The following is a 17304-nucleotide window of genomic DNA, read 5'->3' as shown; positions in this document are numbered from 1 at the left end:
AGCAATCAGATTCTTCATGATATAAACACCCTGATTTGTCCCTTTTTGTTTCAGTTATCAGAGAATGAAACACAAATGCAAAGAATGCAAGAAGAATTTGAATATGAACTGACCAAAGTGGAAGCTAGCAAAGAAGAAAGTATTCAACAGATTCAGCTAGAGTCAGTTCAGACTACTGAAGAACTTAAAAGTCGACTTATGACAATGAAAATCAGATTTTCACAAATACGACCAGGTCTGCTGGACATTGCTGAGGAGTATAAAAACCTCAGGAAAATATGTTCGCAATTTCCAAAGATCATCAGAGCTACAGTACAACACACGAAGAATGAGGTAAACGAAGACAAATTTTTTGAATTTAGATTGCAAGTAGATACTTCAGAGTAATTTTATTTGTATAACAACCCAATTGAAGTATTTTCAAAGTGTTCACAGTACTGTACCACTGAGAAGCTATATCCTAAAGCATGTACCAGTCGTAATAATTGCAATCTGATCGGTTCCTGTATAAAACAAAAGCAACTGAGAAACTAGACACAGAGGGCAGTATTCGAGGTGTATGCCAGTTGAGTCAACCTACTTTTACAAAGTGGCTTGGGAAAAATTTCATACTGTAGTTATGGCTCATGCTGCTTTAAAGAATTCTTAAACATGATTTTAATCAACATTAACTTTTCTATCATATTTAGATTCAGCAAGCTATTGCTGATGTGAGTGATAACAACAAAGAATTGGTTAGAAAATATCGCAAAGAAATGCAGTTGAGGAAAAAGTTCCATAATGAACTTGTAGAGATCAAAGGTGAGACATACATATTTCCACTTTAAAATAAACTTTATTTCTGGATAAGCCGGGAAAAAATATTGAACAAGTATAGTTAAAAGGGGTACATGCTACAAATATTTTCATGTGTCTTAAGGGGAACACCACTCCAAGAATTTGTCCTAAACTTTTGGTTCTAGAGAGCCATTTTATGATTTCACATCACGTAATTTTCACTCTGTTACCAAGAAACACCACTTTTTGAAACTGTTTTCACCTGTATTTTTCTTTCAGTGATACACCATTGCATCATGGGTCTTAAATTAAATGGACACTGAATATTCATGACTATTTATATAAAGGAAATAAGCCCTTAGGAGTATTTCTGACTTCTTACATGGGAACTCAGCTAACATATTGAACAACGTAACAAGTTTCCTTCTCTCTTTGTACTACGTTGCTAGGTAACATAAGAGTCTTCTGCCGTGTAAGACCATCCATCAAAGAAGATGGAGGCGGTCTTATGGCTAGGATAGTCGTTACTCATGATGAAGATGACGATGGCGTCTTGTTTGTCACCAACAAAGGAAGAACCACGTCATACGAAGTAGATAAAGTATTTGCACCAGCCTCAACTCAAGAAATGGTAGGTCAAAGGTTGATAGTGACATCATAGGTCAAGGGTCAATAATGATGTCATAGAAGTAATGACTAGATGTTCATGTTGCTGTATTAAGATACCTCTTCATGTAGGTGGTTCCAAGAAACACTGGGTATCATCTAACCCAATATCATGCATTTTGTGCCTATAGAGAGATTATACATGCCATACTGAGAGTTTGGGGGAGTCTGACATCTCCTGATGAAACCCTAGATCTCATAGTTGTGCTGAAAACAAATTAATGTTTCCTTTGAAATTTGATAAGACATTGCAACACATAACCAACAAGTGAACTTTTTGATGCAAGTTGGACATATTTGTACTTTCAGTGAAAAAATCTTAATATGTTCTCCATGGACAAGGTAATCGGGGAGACATGGTCACTCAGAGCCGCCTTCAGAACCACACTGTCAGCCAATGCAGTTCATAAATCCAGGCTTTCCCAATTCAATCCAGTTTCCTCTTACACTCATACTGAACCCATGAGGGCAGAAGACAGGCTCTAAAAACAACACAGGTTTTTCCCCAGGCACTCCAGTTTCATCTTACACCTCCACTCACAGTATAGTCAAAGTCACTACTCTAGAAGTCCTGAGATGCATGAGATGCAATTTAAAATTTCATCACCCACACAGTCATTAACATCATGTCTTTGTTAATCAATCACAAAATTTAATTTAGTTAGAAACCACATTGACATCCAGACTAGCCCCATGAGGGCAGAGTTGGAAGAGACAGGCACTGATAGGCTGACAGCATCATCCATTAGATATAAAGATTATCTCATTTCCTGCCATGCCGTAATCAGTGATTACAAATGTTAAAAAAGAGAGAAAAACACTTAAAAATTTATTCGATCAACATTTCTTCTTACCTTGCAGGTATTTGATGAAGTGAAACATCTTGTGGTATCTTGCGTTGATGGGTATAATGTATGTATATTTGCATACGGACAGACTGGGTCTGGGAAAACGTACACCATGGAGGTACATATATACAGTGTTTTTAGTGTAAAGTTGTTTGTAATAGTTGCATATTAAACAATGCTGATAGCTACAGGTAGAACTTTCAAATACATTTGTTTCTGATTACAATGACTTGATATTTACTTATGTGGAATAATTTGCTTGTTTGAATGTGTGTGTGTGCGCGCGCGCGCGTGTGTGTGTGTGTGTGCGCGCGCGTGTGTGTGTGCACATACTTCAGATATTCATGTGTTTTCATGTGTGTTTGTGAATCCATGTATGTTTGATGTGCATGGGTACTTGCGTGCATGTTTGTAATATGTGCAAATGGCATGAGAATATGACAAGTCCCAACAGGTAATGATTCAGCATAGTTATATTGATTTGGTCATCCTAGTAGCTGTTTGCATGAAATTGGAATGTAAGCAACTGAAAACTGAAACATTCTGGACCAAGTCTCACAAATTTTACAAGTGATGTAATACAAGACTATAATCTGATTTTGTAGGGTCCACCAGGTGATAGGGGCATCAACCAGAGAGCATTACAGTTACTGTTTGCAGAAAAGGAAGAAAGAGAACAAGATTGGGACTACATCATCACCGTTAGCATGATGGAAATTTACAATGAGATGCTCAGGTAGGGACACATTTACTGTCACAGTACTCCAATGGGGTTAGATTGACAAAGTCAGGTAGGGATACACATTTACTGCCACACTCCAATGGGGTTAGATTGACAAAGTCAGGTAGGGACACATTTACTGTCAAACTCCAAGTTAGATTTGCAAAGTCAATTACTCTATAGTATGGATTGATTATCAAGTATTAAAAACGTTTTAGTAATGTTTTAAATAAGTTTTCAAACAAAAGTGACTTCATCTGTAATTGCAAAATCTCACTTGCTTGTGAAAAAGGTCTTTGCTATAAAAAAAAAAAAAAAAAAGACCTGCCTAGTCATCTTTGCAACTGCCTAGTTGATATTTATTAATTATGAGCACAAATGAATGAAAAATGCAACTAGCATAATTCCTGGTGGCAATTCACCACAAGAGGGCGCTCACACACACTGACTTGTCACTCATCTGTGAAGATGACCAGTTGTACACATGCTATATCAAATTGATTATGTTTGTTTACTTCTTCGATATTTGTAGAGATCTTCTAAGTGGTGATCCTACTTACAAAATGGATATTAAAATGAATCATGATGGAGGTCTTTATGTACCAGGCCTTAAATATTTGACAGTGGAGACAGTTGATGAAGTCAACCAGGTAATCTTTTCTTCCTTTTTTTCAGCAAGAATTACTACCATCATTGTTTTGTAATAAAAAATACACAAAGGTGTACAATATTCTTCAGATTTCCTTTCAGGTTTTTGGGAGTATGTGACAGGGCTATGTTACATGCTCCCTACCAAGTCACTTTCGAACTGTGAAAGGTTTCCCAGTCAGTCCACAGACTTTCTCTGAGTCTCCCAGACCCAGCAATGCATAGCAGCTGCATGCTCAGTGTGAGTAATCATTGCCGACTGCCTAAGTCATTACTCCAGGAGTTTCTGCACACAATCTGTGATTGAGAGACGACTAAGTGATACAGCCAGCCTACCCATTGATTCTGTAGAACAATCACCATTTGGGTCAATTGTAGAAAACCCCTGTCTGTACTAGGATTTGAACCCATGACCTCCCAACAACTTGAACCTCCATGCCAAGGTAAACTGATATATTAGGTAACAACCAACCATACTTATCTCTATTCCAAAAAAGAATATTATGGTAGTGGAATACTCGCATATTCTAGGAGAGGTAAAAGATTTCCTGGTTTGGCCACTAGGAGTGCTATTCACAAGCCATTTGATGGCAGGAAGTGAGGGCCAGATTAGTAGGAGTATTGTAGCATAAAGGCAGCAGACACTAAGTTATCACACATTCTCTATGTTGTTCCCATAATACTATTTTATTACCACCACTAGTCAAAACGTGCCTATAATCACTACTGTAATACAATGTACTCTGTTTAAAAAGGACATTCAGAGTTCTTTCACACACATTTCATTCACTGCTTCATGCAACCAATGGCCATAATAGCCCCAGGGGCGGTACAAGTGGCCAGCTCTGGTAGGGGTGTGTAGCCAGTGCTGGAAACCCCAAGTTTACACCCACTTTGACCAAAAATCCATACCCCATTTTAGACCATTACAGGTTTCTAAAAGATGAAAGTTTTACATTTTTGTGAGGACGCAAAAATTTTGGGTGTAATTAATGGCAATTATGATTTGGTAAAGGATGTTGGAACACATTTTAGACCAAGCCAATTACAAATAATGCCATTTTAGACTCTTCAGCTCGAAAAAACAGGCCCCATTTTAGACCAAGTCTGGTTTCATTTTGCCAAATCTAGTGCGTCCTCTTGTGGTGGTTACCTGAAGAATGGCTGGAACTTCAGTAATCGGTGTTGTACAAGGGGATAGAAGTAAAAACAGAAATAGCACAACTTGGTTTGAAACAGATTTAATGGTTTCAATTTTTTGAAGTTTACAACATAAAGACCAAATGAACTTTAATGCATGCAAATCAATTTTCAGATACCAAGTGATATCAACTTGAATAATAAACATGGGTTAGTTTGGTATATTGTCCAAATATGGATCATGCAAGTAAAACTGAAAACTATTACATTTATACAGTAATTTCTTTGTCAACTGTAAATTTACCATGTAAAAACAACAATGTATTGTATGGATTATTTTCCAATATATTATGAAGCAATTGAATAGCCAACACAATCTGAATAATGAAATAATTGAAACACACACACTCACATGTTTAGTCAGTCACACACACACACACACACACACACACACACACACACACACACACACACACACACACACACACACATACATATACCAAAATAACTAAATCCATACACATCATGAAATAACTCAAATTGTAATCTTTGATTTGTCAATTGTTGTCACTAATTAACATTACCATCCTGATTAATATTACAACTGTTTATATAAAACCTTCCAACATGAAAATTCCAAAGTTCACTCAAATATTGTCGTACCATAGATACAGAAATCTTAAACAAAAATGTCAATTTCATGATAAAACCAGATAATTTGCTGAGAATGAAAATATTGAAGTTCAGGTGTAAGTAAATATTTAGACACTGTTTTCCTGTCTGTCTAGGACAATACTAGGACAGCTGGTCTTGATGATGAAATATAATTCAGGGGTAGGTAACAGATATTAGTCTAGAGCAGGATCGATATAGTGACAAGTACAAATATAAAAGTTGCGGGAAAATTCTACATAGTACCTGGTACAAGTCGTTTAGTTACAAGCAAAGTCTATATTGCGATGAACACAAAGTCCTGATTTTCCCACCGTCCATTGCGTATTCAACATGGCGAAAAACTTTTTCTACCGACTGATGTCCTATTTAAACACACGTCCCTGTATGAATGTATGTACATACGTATATTGAACCACTGATCTTCTATCAGCGTACTGTGGGGTTTGTTAGCTGGCTGGCTGTAAATATTGTATGCTTTACTTTTTACATAGAATTTGCAGGCAACATATGGGTTTGTTATTCTGTCTACAGAAAATATAGTTCTACTGTCAATATTGTACATACATTCGTATAGGGACGTGTGTTTAGAATAGGACATCCGTCGGTAGAAAAAGTTTTTCGCTAACTCCTCCCACAATCGGTGGAATCGATCAATGAAATTTTCCCTGTTGTTCCTCCAACCAATTCTTCCCAGAACACACGCTATAGGAATACGTATTTTCGATTTTGAGTAGTAGAAATCGGCTGATTCTTACCATCAGGATTGTCGATCTTACTTGCCGCCATGTTGAATACGCAATGGACGGTGGGAAAATCAGGACTTTGTGTTCGTCGCAATATAGACTTTGCTTGTAACTAAACGACTTGTACCAGGTACTATGTAGAATTTTCCCGCAACTTTTATATTTGTACTTGTCACTATATCGATCCTGCGCTAGACTAATATTTGTTACCTACCCCTGTAATTGATACATATAACTGAAAAACTGACATACAATTTGTGTTACTATTAAAGTTATAAACGTACAAGATTATCATATTGGCAGAGCTGAATAACTGAAAAACTGACATTCGTACAATTTGTGTTACCAAGTTTTAAACATACAAGATTATCAAATTGGCAGAGCTAAATAACTGAAAAACTGACATTCGTACAATTTGTGTTACTAAGTTATAAACGTACAAGATTATCGTATTGGCAGAGCTGAATAACTGAAAAACTGACACATTCGTACAATTTGTGTTACTAAGTTATAAACGTACACAATTATCATATTGGCAGAGCTGAATAACTGAAAAACTGACATTCGTACAATTTGTGTTACTAAGTTATAAACGTACACAATTATCATATTGGCAGAGCTGAATAACTGAAAAACTGACATTCGTACAATTTGTGTTACTAAGTTATAAACGTACACAATTATCAAATTGGCAGAGCTAAATAACTGAAAAACTGACATTCATACAATTTGTGTTACTAAGTTATAAACGTACAAGATTATCGTATTGGCAGAGCTGAATAACTGAAAAACTGACATTCGTACAATTTGTGTTACTAAGTTATAAACGTACACAATTATCATATTGGCAGAGCTGAATAACTGAAAAACTGACATTCATACAATTTGTGTTACTAAGTTATAAACGTACAAGATTATCGTATTGGCAGAGCTAAATAACTGAAAAACTGACATTCGTACAATTTGTGTTACTAAGTTATAAACGTACACAATTATCATATTGGCAGAGCTGAATAACTGAAAAACTGACATTCGTACAATTTGTGTTACTAAGTTATAAACGTACAAGATTATCATATTGGCAGAGCTAAATAACTGAAAAACGGACATTCGTACAATTTGTGTTACTAAATTATAAACGTACAAGATTATCGTATTGGCAGAGCTAAATAACTGAAAAACTGACATTCATACAATTTGTGTTACTAAGTTATAAACGTACAAGATTATCGTATTGGCAGAGCTGAATAACTGAAAAACGGACATTCGTACAATTTGTGTTACTAAGTTATAAACGTACACAATTATCATATTGGCAGAGCTGAATAACTGAAAAACTGACATTCGTACAATTTGTGTTACTAAGTTATAAACGTACAAGATTATCGTATTGGCAGAGCTGAATAACTGAAAAACTGACATTCGTACAATTTGTGTTACTAAATTATAAACGTACAAGATTATCAAATTGGCAGAGCTGAATAACTGAAAAACTGACACATTCGTACAATTTGTGTTACTAAGTTATAAACGTACAAGATTATCGTATTGGCAGAGCTAAATAACTGAAAAACTGACATTCGTACAATTTGTGTTACGCTGCCTAATTGAAACGCTATACTGTCTCTAGTTTGGTAGTACCATGAAGAGATATGATTTTGACTTAGTTATTGGTTTGTGATTATTTTTTTTATAATCAGAAAAGAATGATCAAAATAACAGAAATGTTGTTAGTTTTAAATTTTGATAGTTGTCATAGAAACATGATATCAGATCTGTCCTACGCAATTTTTATTACTTTGATCATTGATTCCTTTACAGAATAAAGATTTCCGTTTTTAAAGTTATACCACGAAACACCAAGGTGTTGTCCTCCAGGCAGATATAGCCCATTGAAATTAATCAAATTCGCAAAAATTTTGTTAGTTGTACATGTGAATTTTGATCGTTGTCATGGAAACATTTTTGTCCTATTCAGTTTTCATCACTTTCATTGTGGCTTTCTTTCTGGAATAAACATTTCGATATTCTTTGCTATACCATTTAACACCCCTGCGTTGTCCTTCAGACAGATATGGCCCATTGAGATTGGCAACAATACAAGCATTGTACCACCACCCACTCTTATACGTACGTGCACAGTTAATACTATGCATATCATTATCTCTGTCATATGTAGAGAATGACTCTCCATTATGAATGTAATGGCTACCATAATTCAGTGAGTCTCCAGCATTACCAGAGTACTCACCAACATGTAGAGTATAGTCATTAGCTTCATCTTCAATCCAGAACTGATCATATTCAGCATAAGACGTGGTACCATCCCAATCTTCTAGGTCAATACGTAGTTTGTAGGTAGCCTGGTTTGTTAATGCATAAATGTTGTCATTACCCAACCAGTACTCACCATCAATGTTTCCAAAGCCAGTCTTGTAGTCTTCCCAATTTCTGGTAAAGTTCACTGATCCATCTAGTCTGCGTTGTATCACAGTCCAAACTCTGGAGTTAGACACTTCACAGTAGACATCAAAGGGAGATGATATCCCAGTAGGTTGAATTTGATGAATACGTTGAGTAATGTAACCACCAGTAGAAATCTGCATATAACCACAATCTAATATAGAAAATAGGATGGATGTCTGAGCATTTCAAATGTTGTTATTTAACTGCATTTGCAGTATTTATTGATGCAGAAAACATGTCAGCAATTTCAGATAGACACAAACTAAAACCATTGTTATAAAATTGTTGGTGTGGTAGATGACACACGTTTTTGATAGTTGTACCCTGGTTATAAATATGGATTTAATAACCCTATGAGTTCCACATCACTTCTAGATTTAACTGAAGACTGTCTTAAAATATTCTCAAAAACAATAAAGTAGTATAAACTGGGTATCTACCTTTCAGTATGGTTTCCTTTGGTTTGCTTTCACATGTATGATTCTGTTGTAGCTTCAACACTTCCTGTAATAGAACATTCTGGTCCTGGTGGTGAACACTTAGTTCCTGTATTTGAACACTCTGTTGTTGTATTTGGACACTCTGGTTCTGCAGTTGAACACTCTGATCCTGTATTTGATTACTCAGACCCTGTATCTGAAGACTTTGTTCCTGTATCTTCCCAGTTAGTTCCTGCACCAGAACACTTCGTTGTGTTACAATGTGCAGGAGTTGACCCAATGTACTCTGGGAGGTGACAAACACCAGGGTATTGGTCATCACCAGCGAGTAAAGAACTAGCAACGGTGTTAGTTTTAGAGCCATGGTGTTCAGACATGTGAAGTCACGACAGTGCAACAGCTTTGTGAAGGCTTACTTGCTTTTCTTCTTCCCTATAATCAATGCAATCCAGGGGGTCATGTAATATAACTTTATGAGGTATCATGTGATCATAGGCATGCATGACAACGTATTGGTGAATTGAATGTATAGAGATAAAGTTACCAGCCAAAAATTATAAATAATGGTTTCTAAGTTTGTGTACTTTCACTTCCACATGTGTCACTTTTCAGGGATCATTTTACCTCTTTTGAAATAACCTTACGAATCCCCAACTAATAGTCACCGTGGCCATACAAATTGAGAAATTATTACAATAGATACTATTCCCTAGTATTTGTCTTTGTTCAGCCAAAGAAAGTAGGATGGCCTAGGGGGCCTTGTCACTCCCAATTTAAAGAGGAGTAGTGATAAAACCTTATAGGCTTTTCCAGTTGAGTAAAGAAAAATATTTGGGAATATTTATACCTCTGCAAGCATAATGTATGAAATATTGGGGTAAATTAAAATAGTGATTAGCAACATTTTAACTCATAATTTGAGTGCCACAGAATGAATTATGTTGGCATGTGTGTATGTTCATGACGTAGAATGACCAGGGTAGAAGTTCTCCATTTCTTGTAAACAGTATCTTAGCTATACAATATCAAGTATGTGACATGAATATTAATTAGATTGTACCATAAATAATGTACTGCCTAGCTGTCTCATGTTTGTGTTCTCTAGCTAGGCCAGGCTTGTTACTGTTTGATACAACCAAAAACAAACTGCAAGAAATTGCAACCTTGTTATCTTAAAGGGTAGAGTGTGTTACATCTGAATTGAAATATATCATTTCAACATACAGTGCAACTAGATGCACACCTGTTGTCACTGATGTTTGCATGGTGACATGTTATTCGTTCATTTACACAATATGTACAAGGAACTGTATTTAGTCAGTCTTGTTATCTTAAAGTGTAACATGTACAATTTCATTTTGGTTTCTGTTTGGTTGTATCAAATAGAGCCAATGAACTCTAACATGAAGTGGGATGGGATGTAGTAGAGACTATGTTATCTATAGATGACAGTTTGTTGTAGTTCTTCCTTATACTGTGTCACGTACACTAATGACTTGAGGAAGAAGTATTGTCTTTCATTTCAAAACTGACATAAACATCAGTCAGTAGAGGTCACCGAGGTCAAACTAACAGGAGAAATAACAAGCTAGTATTGATTTATTGAGGAAGTATCGTCTTTGATTTATTATGGCACTAACATTAAAATGTAGGTGAGAGGTTGTCAAAGTTAAATGCAACAAATTAGTATTCGTGGCATGAAATTCTTTGGATGTCATTAACTGTTCTATGAAAGTAATTGTGAACATCTTTGTCAGTTTTAATTGATGTAAAAACAAATAAGTTAAAGACACAGATATACATCCTTTTGCAGTAGTTTCCTTCAAAATATTAATATGTTGTTTCTAGTTGAAGTAGTTGTACTGTAGCTTCTGCTAAATGAAATGGAAGTCTTATTTAAGTTTTATTTCTCAGATATACATACCGTAATTGTTACCCCTACCAGGTCAAAGATCAAAGATCAAAGGTCAACTCACTTCCAGCTTCTCTGTGGGAGTCTTTGTTAAGTTCTAACAAATGGCTTTGTATCTTTTTTGTCGGTAGGTCTTGGAACTGGCCAAAATAAACAGAGCCACCGCCTCAACCAATATGAACGAACACAGTTCAAGATCACATGCAATGCTATGTATCACAGTCACTGGTACAAACAAAACGACGGGATCAAGGGCTGTGGGAAGGCTGAATCTTGTAGATCTTGCCGGATCAGAGAGAGTCAGTAAATCTGGTGCCGATGGCGCCCGATTGAAAGAGGCACAGAACATCAACAAATCTCTGTCTGCGTTGGGTGATGTCATACATGCACTGAGAAACAAACAAGGACATATACCCTACAGGAATTCTAAACTCACATATTTACTCCAAGACTCTCTAGGTAAATACGACTCAAAAGTTTCCACTTGTTTATATAACATTGTTATTGAAGCCTATTTCCATTTCTTAGGATAGCCTTAGTTTTTGCATGTTTTCTATGACCAGACTGACCCAGTATTTTTTTTATCTGAAATGTTTTGTTTTAAATAAAAGCCTGTACAGTCAGATGATATATAACAACACAACATATTCCGTAGGTGGTAATGGTAATAAAACAATGCTACAAACAGGTTTCTGGGCAAAAAATTACCATTTATTTTGCAAATTTCAGACTTTTAATAAACAAAATGCATCACAGTATCTTTCTGATGTCAAATGGCATTTTTGTACATCCAGACTGTAATACACTCCCAGTCTGTAGATATAACACACTGCTGCAGTGCAGTACTTTTTAGCTCCAAAACAGACAGAAGAGCCAGGTCAAATAGCCAAAAATCATCGTAGTGCACATGCACAACTCTGATGTACATCGGCCCATTTCAACCAAACCTGGCACAAATGTCATGTACAGTAGTCCATATATGTACATCAGTCTGTTTCATGACCTTTGGGCTTTTGCGATAATGACAGATTGGTGGCCATTAGATAAGATATGAATTACATTTGGGGAGTGTCTTTGACAAAGACTTGTCTGTCAGGAGTCATGTCAATACAATTTCAAACAATGATTATTCAATATTGATGTTTTACAGGTGGTGATAGTAAGACATTGATGGTAGTACAAGTTGCCCCAGTTGAGAAGAACGTTGGTGAAACATCGTCCAGTCTCAGCTTTGCGCAGAGAGTACGATCTGTTGAACTAGGCCAGGCAAACAAGAAAACAGAGAGTGCAGAAATTGCCAGCCTCAGAGACAGACTATCTCAGTATGAGGTAAGCTAACCAATCCAACACCACTTAGATGAATAACTAATGATGTGCACAGATGTTTGATTTGTAAACTTCCAAACTTTCAGAATTTTATAACCCCTTTCAGAGTTCTCTCAGAGATCGCTTTAATATCCAACTGTCATTTTATCAGTGGTTGTATTGTACATCATGATATGTTGCCCTTGGTACACAAGATGACCATGGTAGCTTGCTTAGTTTTAACAATTCCCCCACCCTTACTCTTGGTATACCAGATATTCATAGTAGCTTAGTTTTAACAATTCCCCCACCCCCACTCTTGGTATACCAGATAGCCACGATAGCTCAGTTTTCACAATCTCCCCCCCCCCCCCCCATATCAATACAACACCAGCTGAAACAAAAATCTTCCATGTGATTGGTTGCAGGATGTAGGAGCTGTCAACTCACCTGCCAAGACAAACAGAGGAACACCTGGGAAACTCACATCAAGAGGAACCCCAAGAAAATGAATGATGTCAGCCCCTACAGCATCATCATCATCAACTTATTGTAAAATAGTCGACCAAAGATATAAAATTTATTGATATTTACAGATGAAAGATTTCAGAGTCTTTCAGTATCTTTCAGATACTTAACGTAGTTTTTATCCTCATGATTAAAAACCAACTGTCATGTTGCTCAGTACTGCTGCAATTAATTTTCAACGATTGTTGTGAAGTTACATTGTCATTTTTCGTTGTCTTCAACTCAGAACACGGTTTAAAATATGAAATCTGGTGATTTTTATCTCAGTTCAGTTCTGTCAGAATTGCCGCAATATTGAAAGAGTAAGTCAAATTTGTTTTATACAGTTCCCACGTCAAGACAGAAATGAAAACATCACTGCCATGTCAGATATCTCATATGTATGTTACCATTATTCAAAACTCCTGCAGGGTTTACATTCACTTTTTTTGGTCATTACTGTCATTGTTTTTGTCTCAATTTATGTTACTATGGTAACTAAATATACCTCTCCAAAACGCAGCAACTCTAGGATAAATGATTATTTATTACAAAAACTGTATTTTGACAAAGTTCTTGCTGTGTTTAATGGCAACTCTGAAATACAAACTTGGTACAAAGATCATGTGATAGAGCACTGTATATTTATAATGCTTCTTGGCCTAGACTCACGAAAAAAATCCAATGATTTTGTGAGAACATGTTGTACAGTCTTGATAATTTCAACAGGCAAAATTGTTACGAAAATTTAATGAAAGGTTCTGTAAAGTGATAGCAACTCCAACAATATGTGAACCGGGTACAAAAAATGTATAAACAATTCCTGTCTAGGTTAAACAACTCTGACACACAAACTTGTTACAAAGATTATATGACATGTTCTTTTATATCAGTAACTCGTGGATTTGACGTGAAAGTGATTCACCTACTGTACATTCATATAAAATTTGTCAGTGAGAAAAGTGAATGTCTTCTATTGACAGACACCGCAAGTTATACAAAAAACAAGCCAAGTTGAACAATAAATATCGGAATATATATTCTGATCTTTCTGTGTCTGGACAATGCGCTTCTATGTCACTGGTTCTGCTGTGTTCAAAATATGAGTCAAAATTGCCATTACTTTCCCTGATTTTTTCTTGATATTACTGGCGCTGGTATAATTATGTTATTCTCCAATGTCTTTCTTTATTCATCCAGAAAATACTCGTGACCTGAGGGTTGTCATTACGAGTTACTAGATACATAGTGACAAAGCCCCCTTAGGTCACTCATATTTTCCTGTGGTTGAACGAAGACAAATATTGGGGAATAATATCCAATAGTGTATTTAAGTGTTGAATTTCTTCTTTTTTTCATTTCAAATTGAGAAAGGCGCACTGGATACAATTCATTTGTTCATTGCTATTTTTAAAGTTGTGCATTAAAAAAAGGTGTCAGTAAACAAAGTCATATTTGTAAGTCACAAAGTCATCTTCGATGGGTATCGAGTCACTTTGGGAGGCTGACCTAAGCTAAGTCACTTACTCTCCAACTCCGCTCCACTTTTACGTGACATTTTGTATTTTGAAGTAACAAATTTTCGCTGACATTTTTGTTTAGTTGTTTGATGTTTGAGATTTTACTTTTTAAGGCAGTTAGCTGGTAGCATAATACTGTTATGTTACAGAGATACAGTATCCTTTATGTAATGTTACAGATACGTTTCATCTTTTAATAACTAGACACAATATATGACTTAATCAGTGATCAAAAGTCGGCTTTTATATGAACTTTATGGTATGTAATATTCATTAAAAATGAACTAGAATCAGTCTATTCTTCCAGTGGTGGTACTTTAAAGTTTAATACCAGCTTGGTAGTGATTGTACCATAGAGCATGTGGGGTATTGGAGATACGATAGAACCAGTATGGCAGTAATGGTACTTAAAACCACTGATTGTGTCATAGAGCATGTGTGATATTGGTGATGTGCCATACAGCTGGGGTAGTGTTGGCAATACCATAACCGTGGTGGTCAAGGTACCATTGCACCAATGTGGTAGTCAAGATACCGTAGCATCAATGTGGTAGTCAAGGTACCATAGTACCAATGTAGTAGTCAAGGTACCATAGCACCAATATGGTAGTCAAGATACCATAGCACCAATGTGGTAGTCAAGGTACCATAGTACCAATGTAGTAGTCAAGGTACCATAGTACCAATATGGTAGTCAAGATTCCATAGCACCAATGTGGTAGTCAAGGTACCATAGCATCTTTGTGGTAGTCAAGGTACCATAGCATCAATGCAGTAGCCAAGATACCATAGCATCTTTGTGGTAGTCAAGGTACCATAGTACCAATGTGGTAGTCAGTCATAAAACCGGTGTGGCAGTGGTGGTACCATAGCACCAATGTGATAGTCAATGTACCATAGCACCAATGTGGTAGTCCAGATACCATAGCACCAGTGTGGTAGTCAAGGTCATAAAACCAGTGTGGCAGTGGTGGTACCTGGTGATAGCACCAATGTGGTAGTCCAGATACCATAGCACCAATGTGGTGGGCAAGGTACCATAGCACGAAAGTGGTGGTCAAGGTACCATAGCACCAATGTGGTAGTCAAGGTGCCATAGCACCAATGTGGTAGTCAAGGTACCATTGCACCAATGTGGTAGTCAAGGTACCATAGCACCAATATGGTAGTCAAGGTACCATAGCACCAATGTGGTAGTCAAGGTACCATCGTACCAATGTGGTAGTCAAGGTACCATCGTACCAATGTGGTAGTCAAGGTACCATAGCACCAACCAATGTGGTAGTCAAGGTACCATAGCACCAATGTGGTAGTCAAGGTACCATAGCACCAATGTGGTAGTCAAGGTACCATAGCGCCAATATGGTAGTCAAGGTACCATAGCACCAATGTGGCAGTGTTAGCACCATACAACCAATATGGTGGTATTTCATTATCATAAAACCACCAGTCCTAGAAATAAATGCAAGAATGACATGGTACCACATGACTAACATCTTGACACCATAGAACTAATATAGTCCATAACACTATAGAATCATTGTGGTATGCTGACTTATACACACTTTAATATAATTTGCTTTTATATTGCCATCAGTTATAAAATATAGCTATCATAACAATTTAAACAGAAATATGAAATATATATATTATATACCACATAATTAGTTAGTAATATTTAATAGTGTACATTCTTAATGCTCATTAGTAGCCTCAATGTAATTTACATATCAGATGTATTTTTATTCCTACATAGTCTGCTACCAATATATCTTTGTAGATTCCAAAGTGTAGTTTCAACCAATCAGGTGTATATATCATTGTTATACATTTATTTGCTATACTGTTTGTCATCAGGAGATAAAGATACTGAGATTGCTAGACCCTTGGGCAGTTCTACTACAACAGATATCAAAATACCTTTCAGCAGCTCTGTTTGATACAAACCTTGTAGAATAATTTGGTAGTCAGGTACCATAGCACCAATGTGGTAGTCAAGGTATCATAGCACCAATGTGGTAGAAACTGCATGAAATGTAATCAACGATTTCAACCAACATACTGCAACAAGATGCAGACATGCGGGTGCCAATGTTTTGATGTCTGTATTTGATGTCTGCATGGTGTCATGTGTAGTTCATTTCATTTAGACAAAATGTTGCAAGAAGCTGTATTCATTCCATCTTGCCATCTTAAAAGTGTAGTATGTGTAGTTTCTTTTCGTTTCTGTGTGACTGAATCAAACAGAGATGTTGAACGGTATTTTGAAATCCGTTGTAATTTTTAAAATGACCATGTGTCACATAGCACCAAAGGTTCTGTCAGGGGAGGCTTGCCCAGAACAGAGGTATGTCACCCTTGGCTTCTGTTTGCTATCCTTCAGAGTGCAGATTCAGGTCTAACTACAAGACTACTGGGAAATGTGATAGGCCACGGTATTTTGAGGGGATTTGTAATGGGAAGTGTTTTTTATGAAAGAGTATAGTGGCATTTTTTGAAGGCTCAGACAACTAAAAGAATTTAATGGTAATGTTGAAACATTTGAGATCTTTAGAAAATTCAGATTTTGTGATTGACATTTTGAATAATGGGTTTGATATTAGAATTATTCAGCAAAAGGTAGGAGGTAATGGGAAAGATACAACAGCAACCAATGTAATGTAACATGTTATTGAGTTAGGGATATTAAATGTAAAACTCACAGAGCTACAGTATCAGGATGTTCTCTTCAGAATTACAGTTTAACATATTGCTTCATTTTAGATTTACAGTCTTGCTATGTTCACTGTACAACAACAGACCACTTAGGTTCATTATTATTAATCTAAAGTCCATCCACGGTTGTAGTCTGGATATAGTTGTTATAGACTGGCTAGTATTGTAGCTTGGTTTACATTCTGTTTACATACACTGTCACCAATTTAGTTGTTGTGTAC

The 17304-nt window shown here is 36.3% G+C and overlaps 2 protein-coding genes across 2 annotated transcripts in view; one reads left to right on the top strand and one right to left on the bottom strand.

Annotated features, from left to right (window-relative positions):
- LOC144437264 (kinesin-like protein KIFC3) overlaps positions 1-15475 on the top strand; it is a 37436-nt gene extending 21961 nt beyond the window's left edge. The window contains exons 11-19 of the mRNA XM_078126170.1: positions 55-333; positions 690-801; positions 1227-1408; positions 2305-2409; positions 2897-3027; positions 3545-3662; positions 11168-11495; positions 12187-12365; positions 12770-15475. Of these exons, the coding sequence (XP_077982296.1) occupies positions 55-333; positions 690-801; positions 1227-1408; positions 2305-2409; positions 2897-3027; positions 3545-3662; positions 11168-11495; positions 12187-12365; positions 12770-12853 (1518 nt within the window). The 3' untranslated portion in view covers positions 12854-15475. The remainder of the gene's footprint in view (positions 1-54; positions 334-689; positions 802-1226; positions 1409-2304; positions 2410-2896; positions 3028-3544; positions 3663-11167; positions 11496-12186; positions 12366-12769) is intronic.
- LOC144437308 (microfibril-associated glycoprotein 4-like) lies at positions 6371-9515 on the bottom strand. The gene is made up of 2 exons (XM_078126232.1): positions 9125-9515; positions 6371-8835 (listed from the first exon to the last, which is right to left on the bottom strand). Exons 1-2 carry the CDS (start codon positions 9486-9488, stop codon positions 8189-8191), a joined length of 1011 nt encoding a protein of 336 aa, XP_077982358.1. The 5' UTR covers positions 9489-9515; the 3' UTR covers positions 6371-8188.
- Positions 15476-17304: the final 1829 nt, after the last annotated feature.

The sequence above is a fragment of the Glandiceps talaboti genome, chromosome 7, assembly GCF_964340395.1.
Source record: "Glandiceps talaboti chromosome 7, keGlaTala1.1, whole genome shotgun sequence".
NCBI lineage: Eukaryota > Metazoa > Hemichordata > Enteropneusta > Spengelidae > Glandiceps > Glandiceps talaboti.
Note: the sequence above shows the minus strand (reverse complement) of the source record. Positions and strands in the feature narration are given on the sequence as shown.

What these genes read in the sequence shown, in the direction of transcription:
- LOC144437308 (XM_078126232.1), bottom strand. Translation starts at nt 9,488, where the DNA reads ATGGCTCTAAAACTAACACCGTTGCTAGTTCTTTACTCGCTGGTGATG. An exon ending in AAAGGAAACCATACTGAAAG is followed by an intron (nt 8,836 to 9,124) that starts GTAGATACCCAG and finishes TTTCTATATTAG; the next exon opens with ATTGTGGTTATATGCAGATT.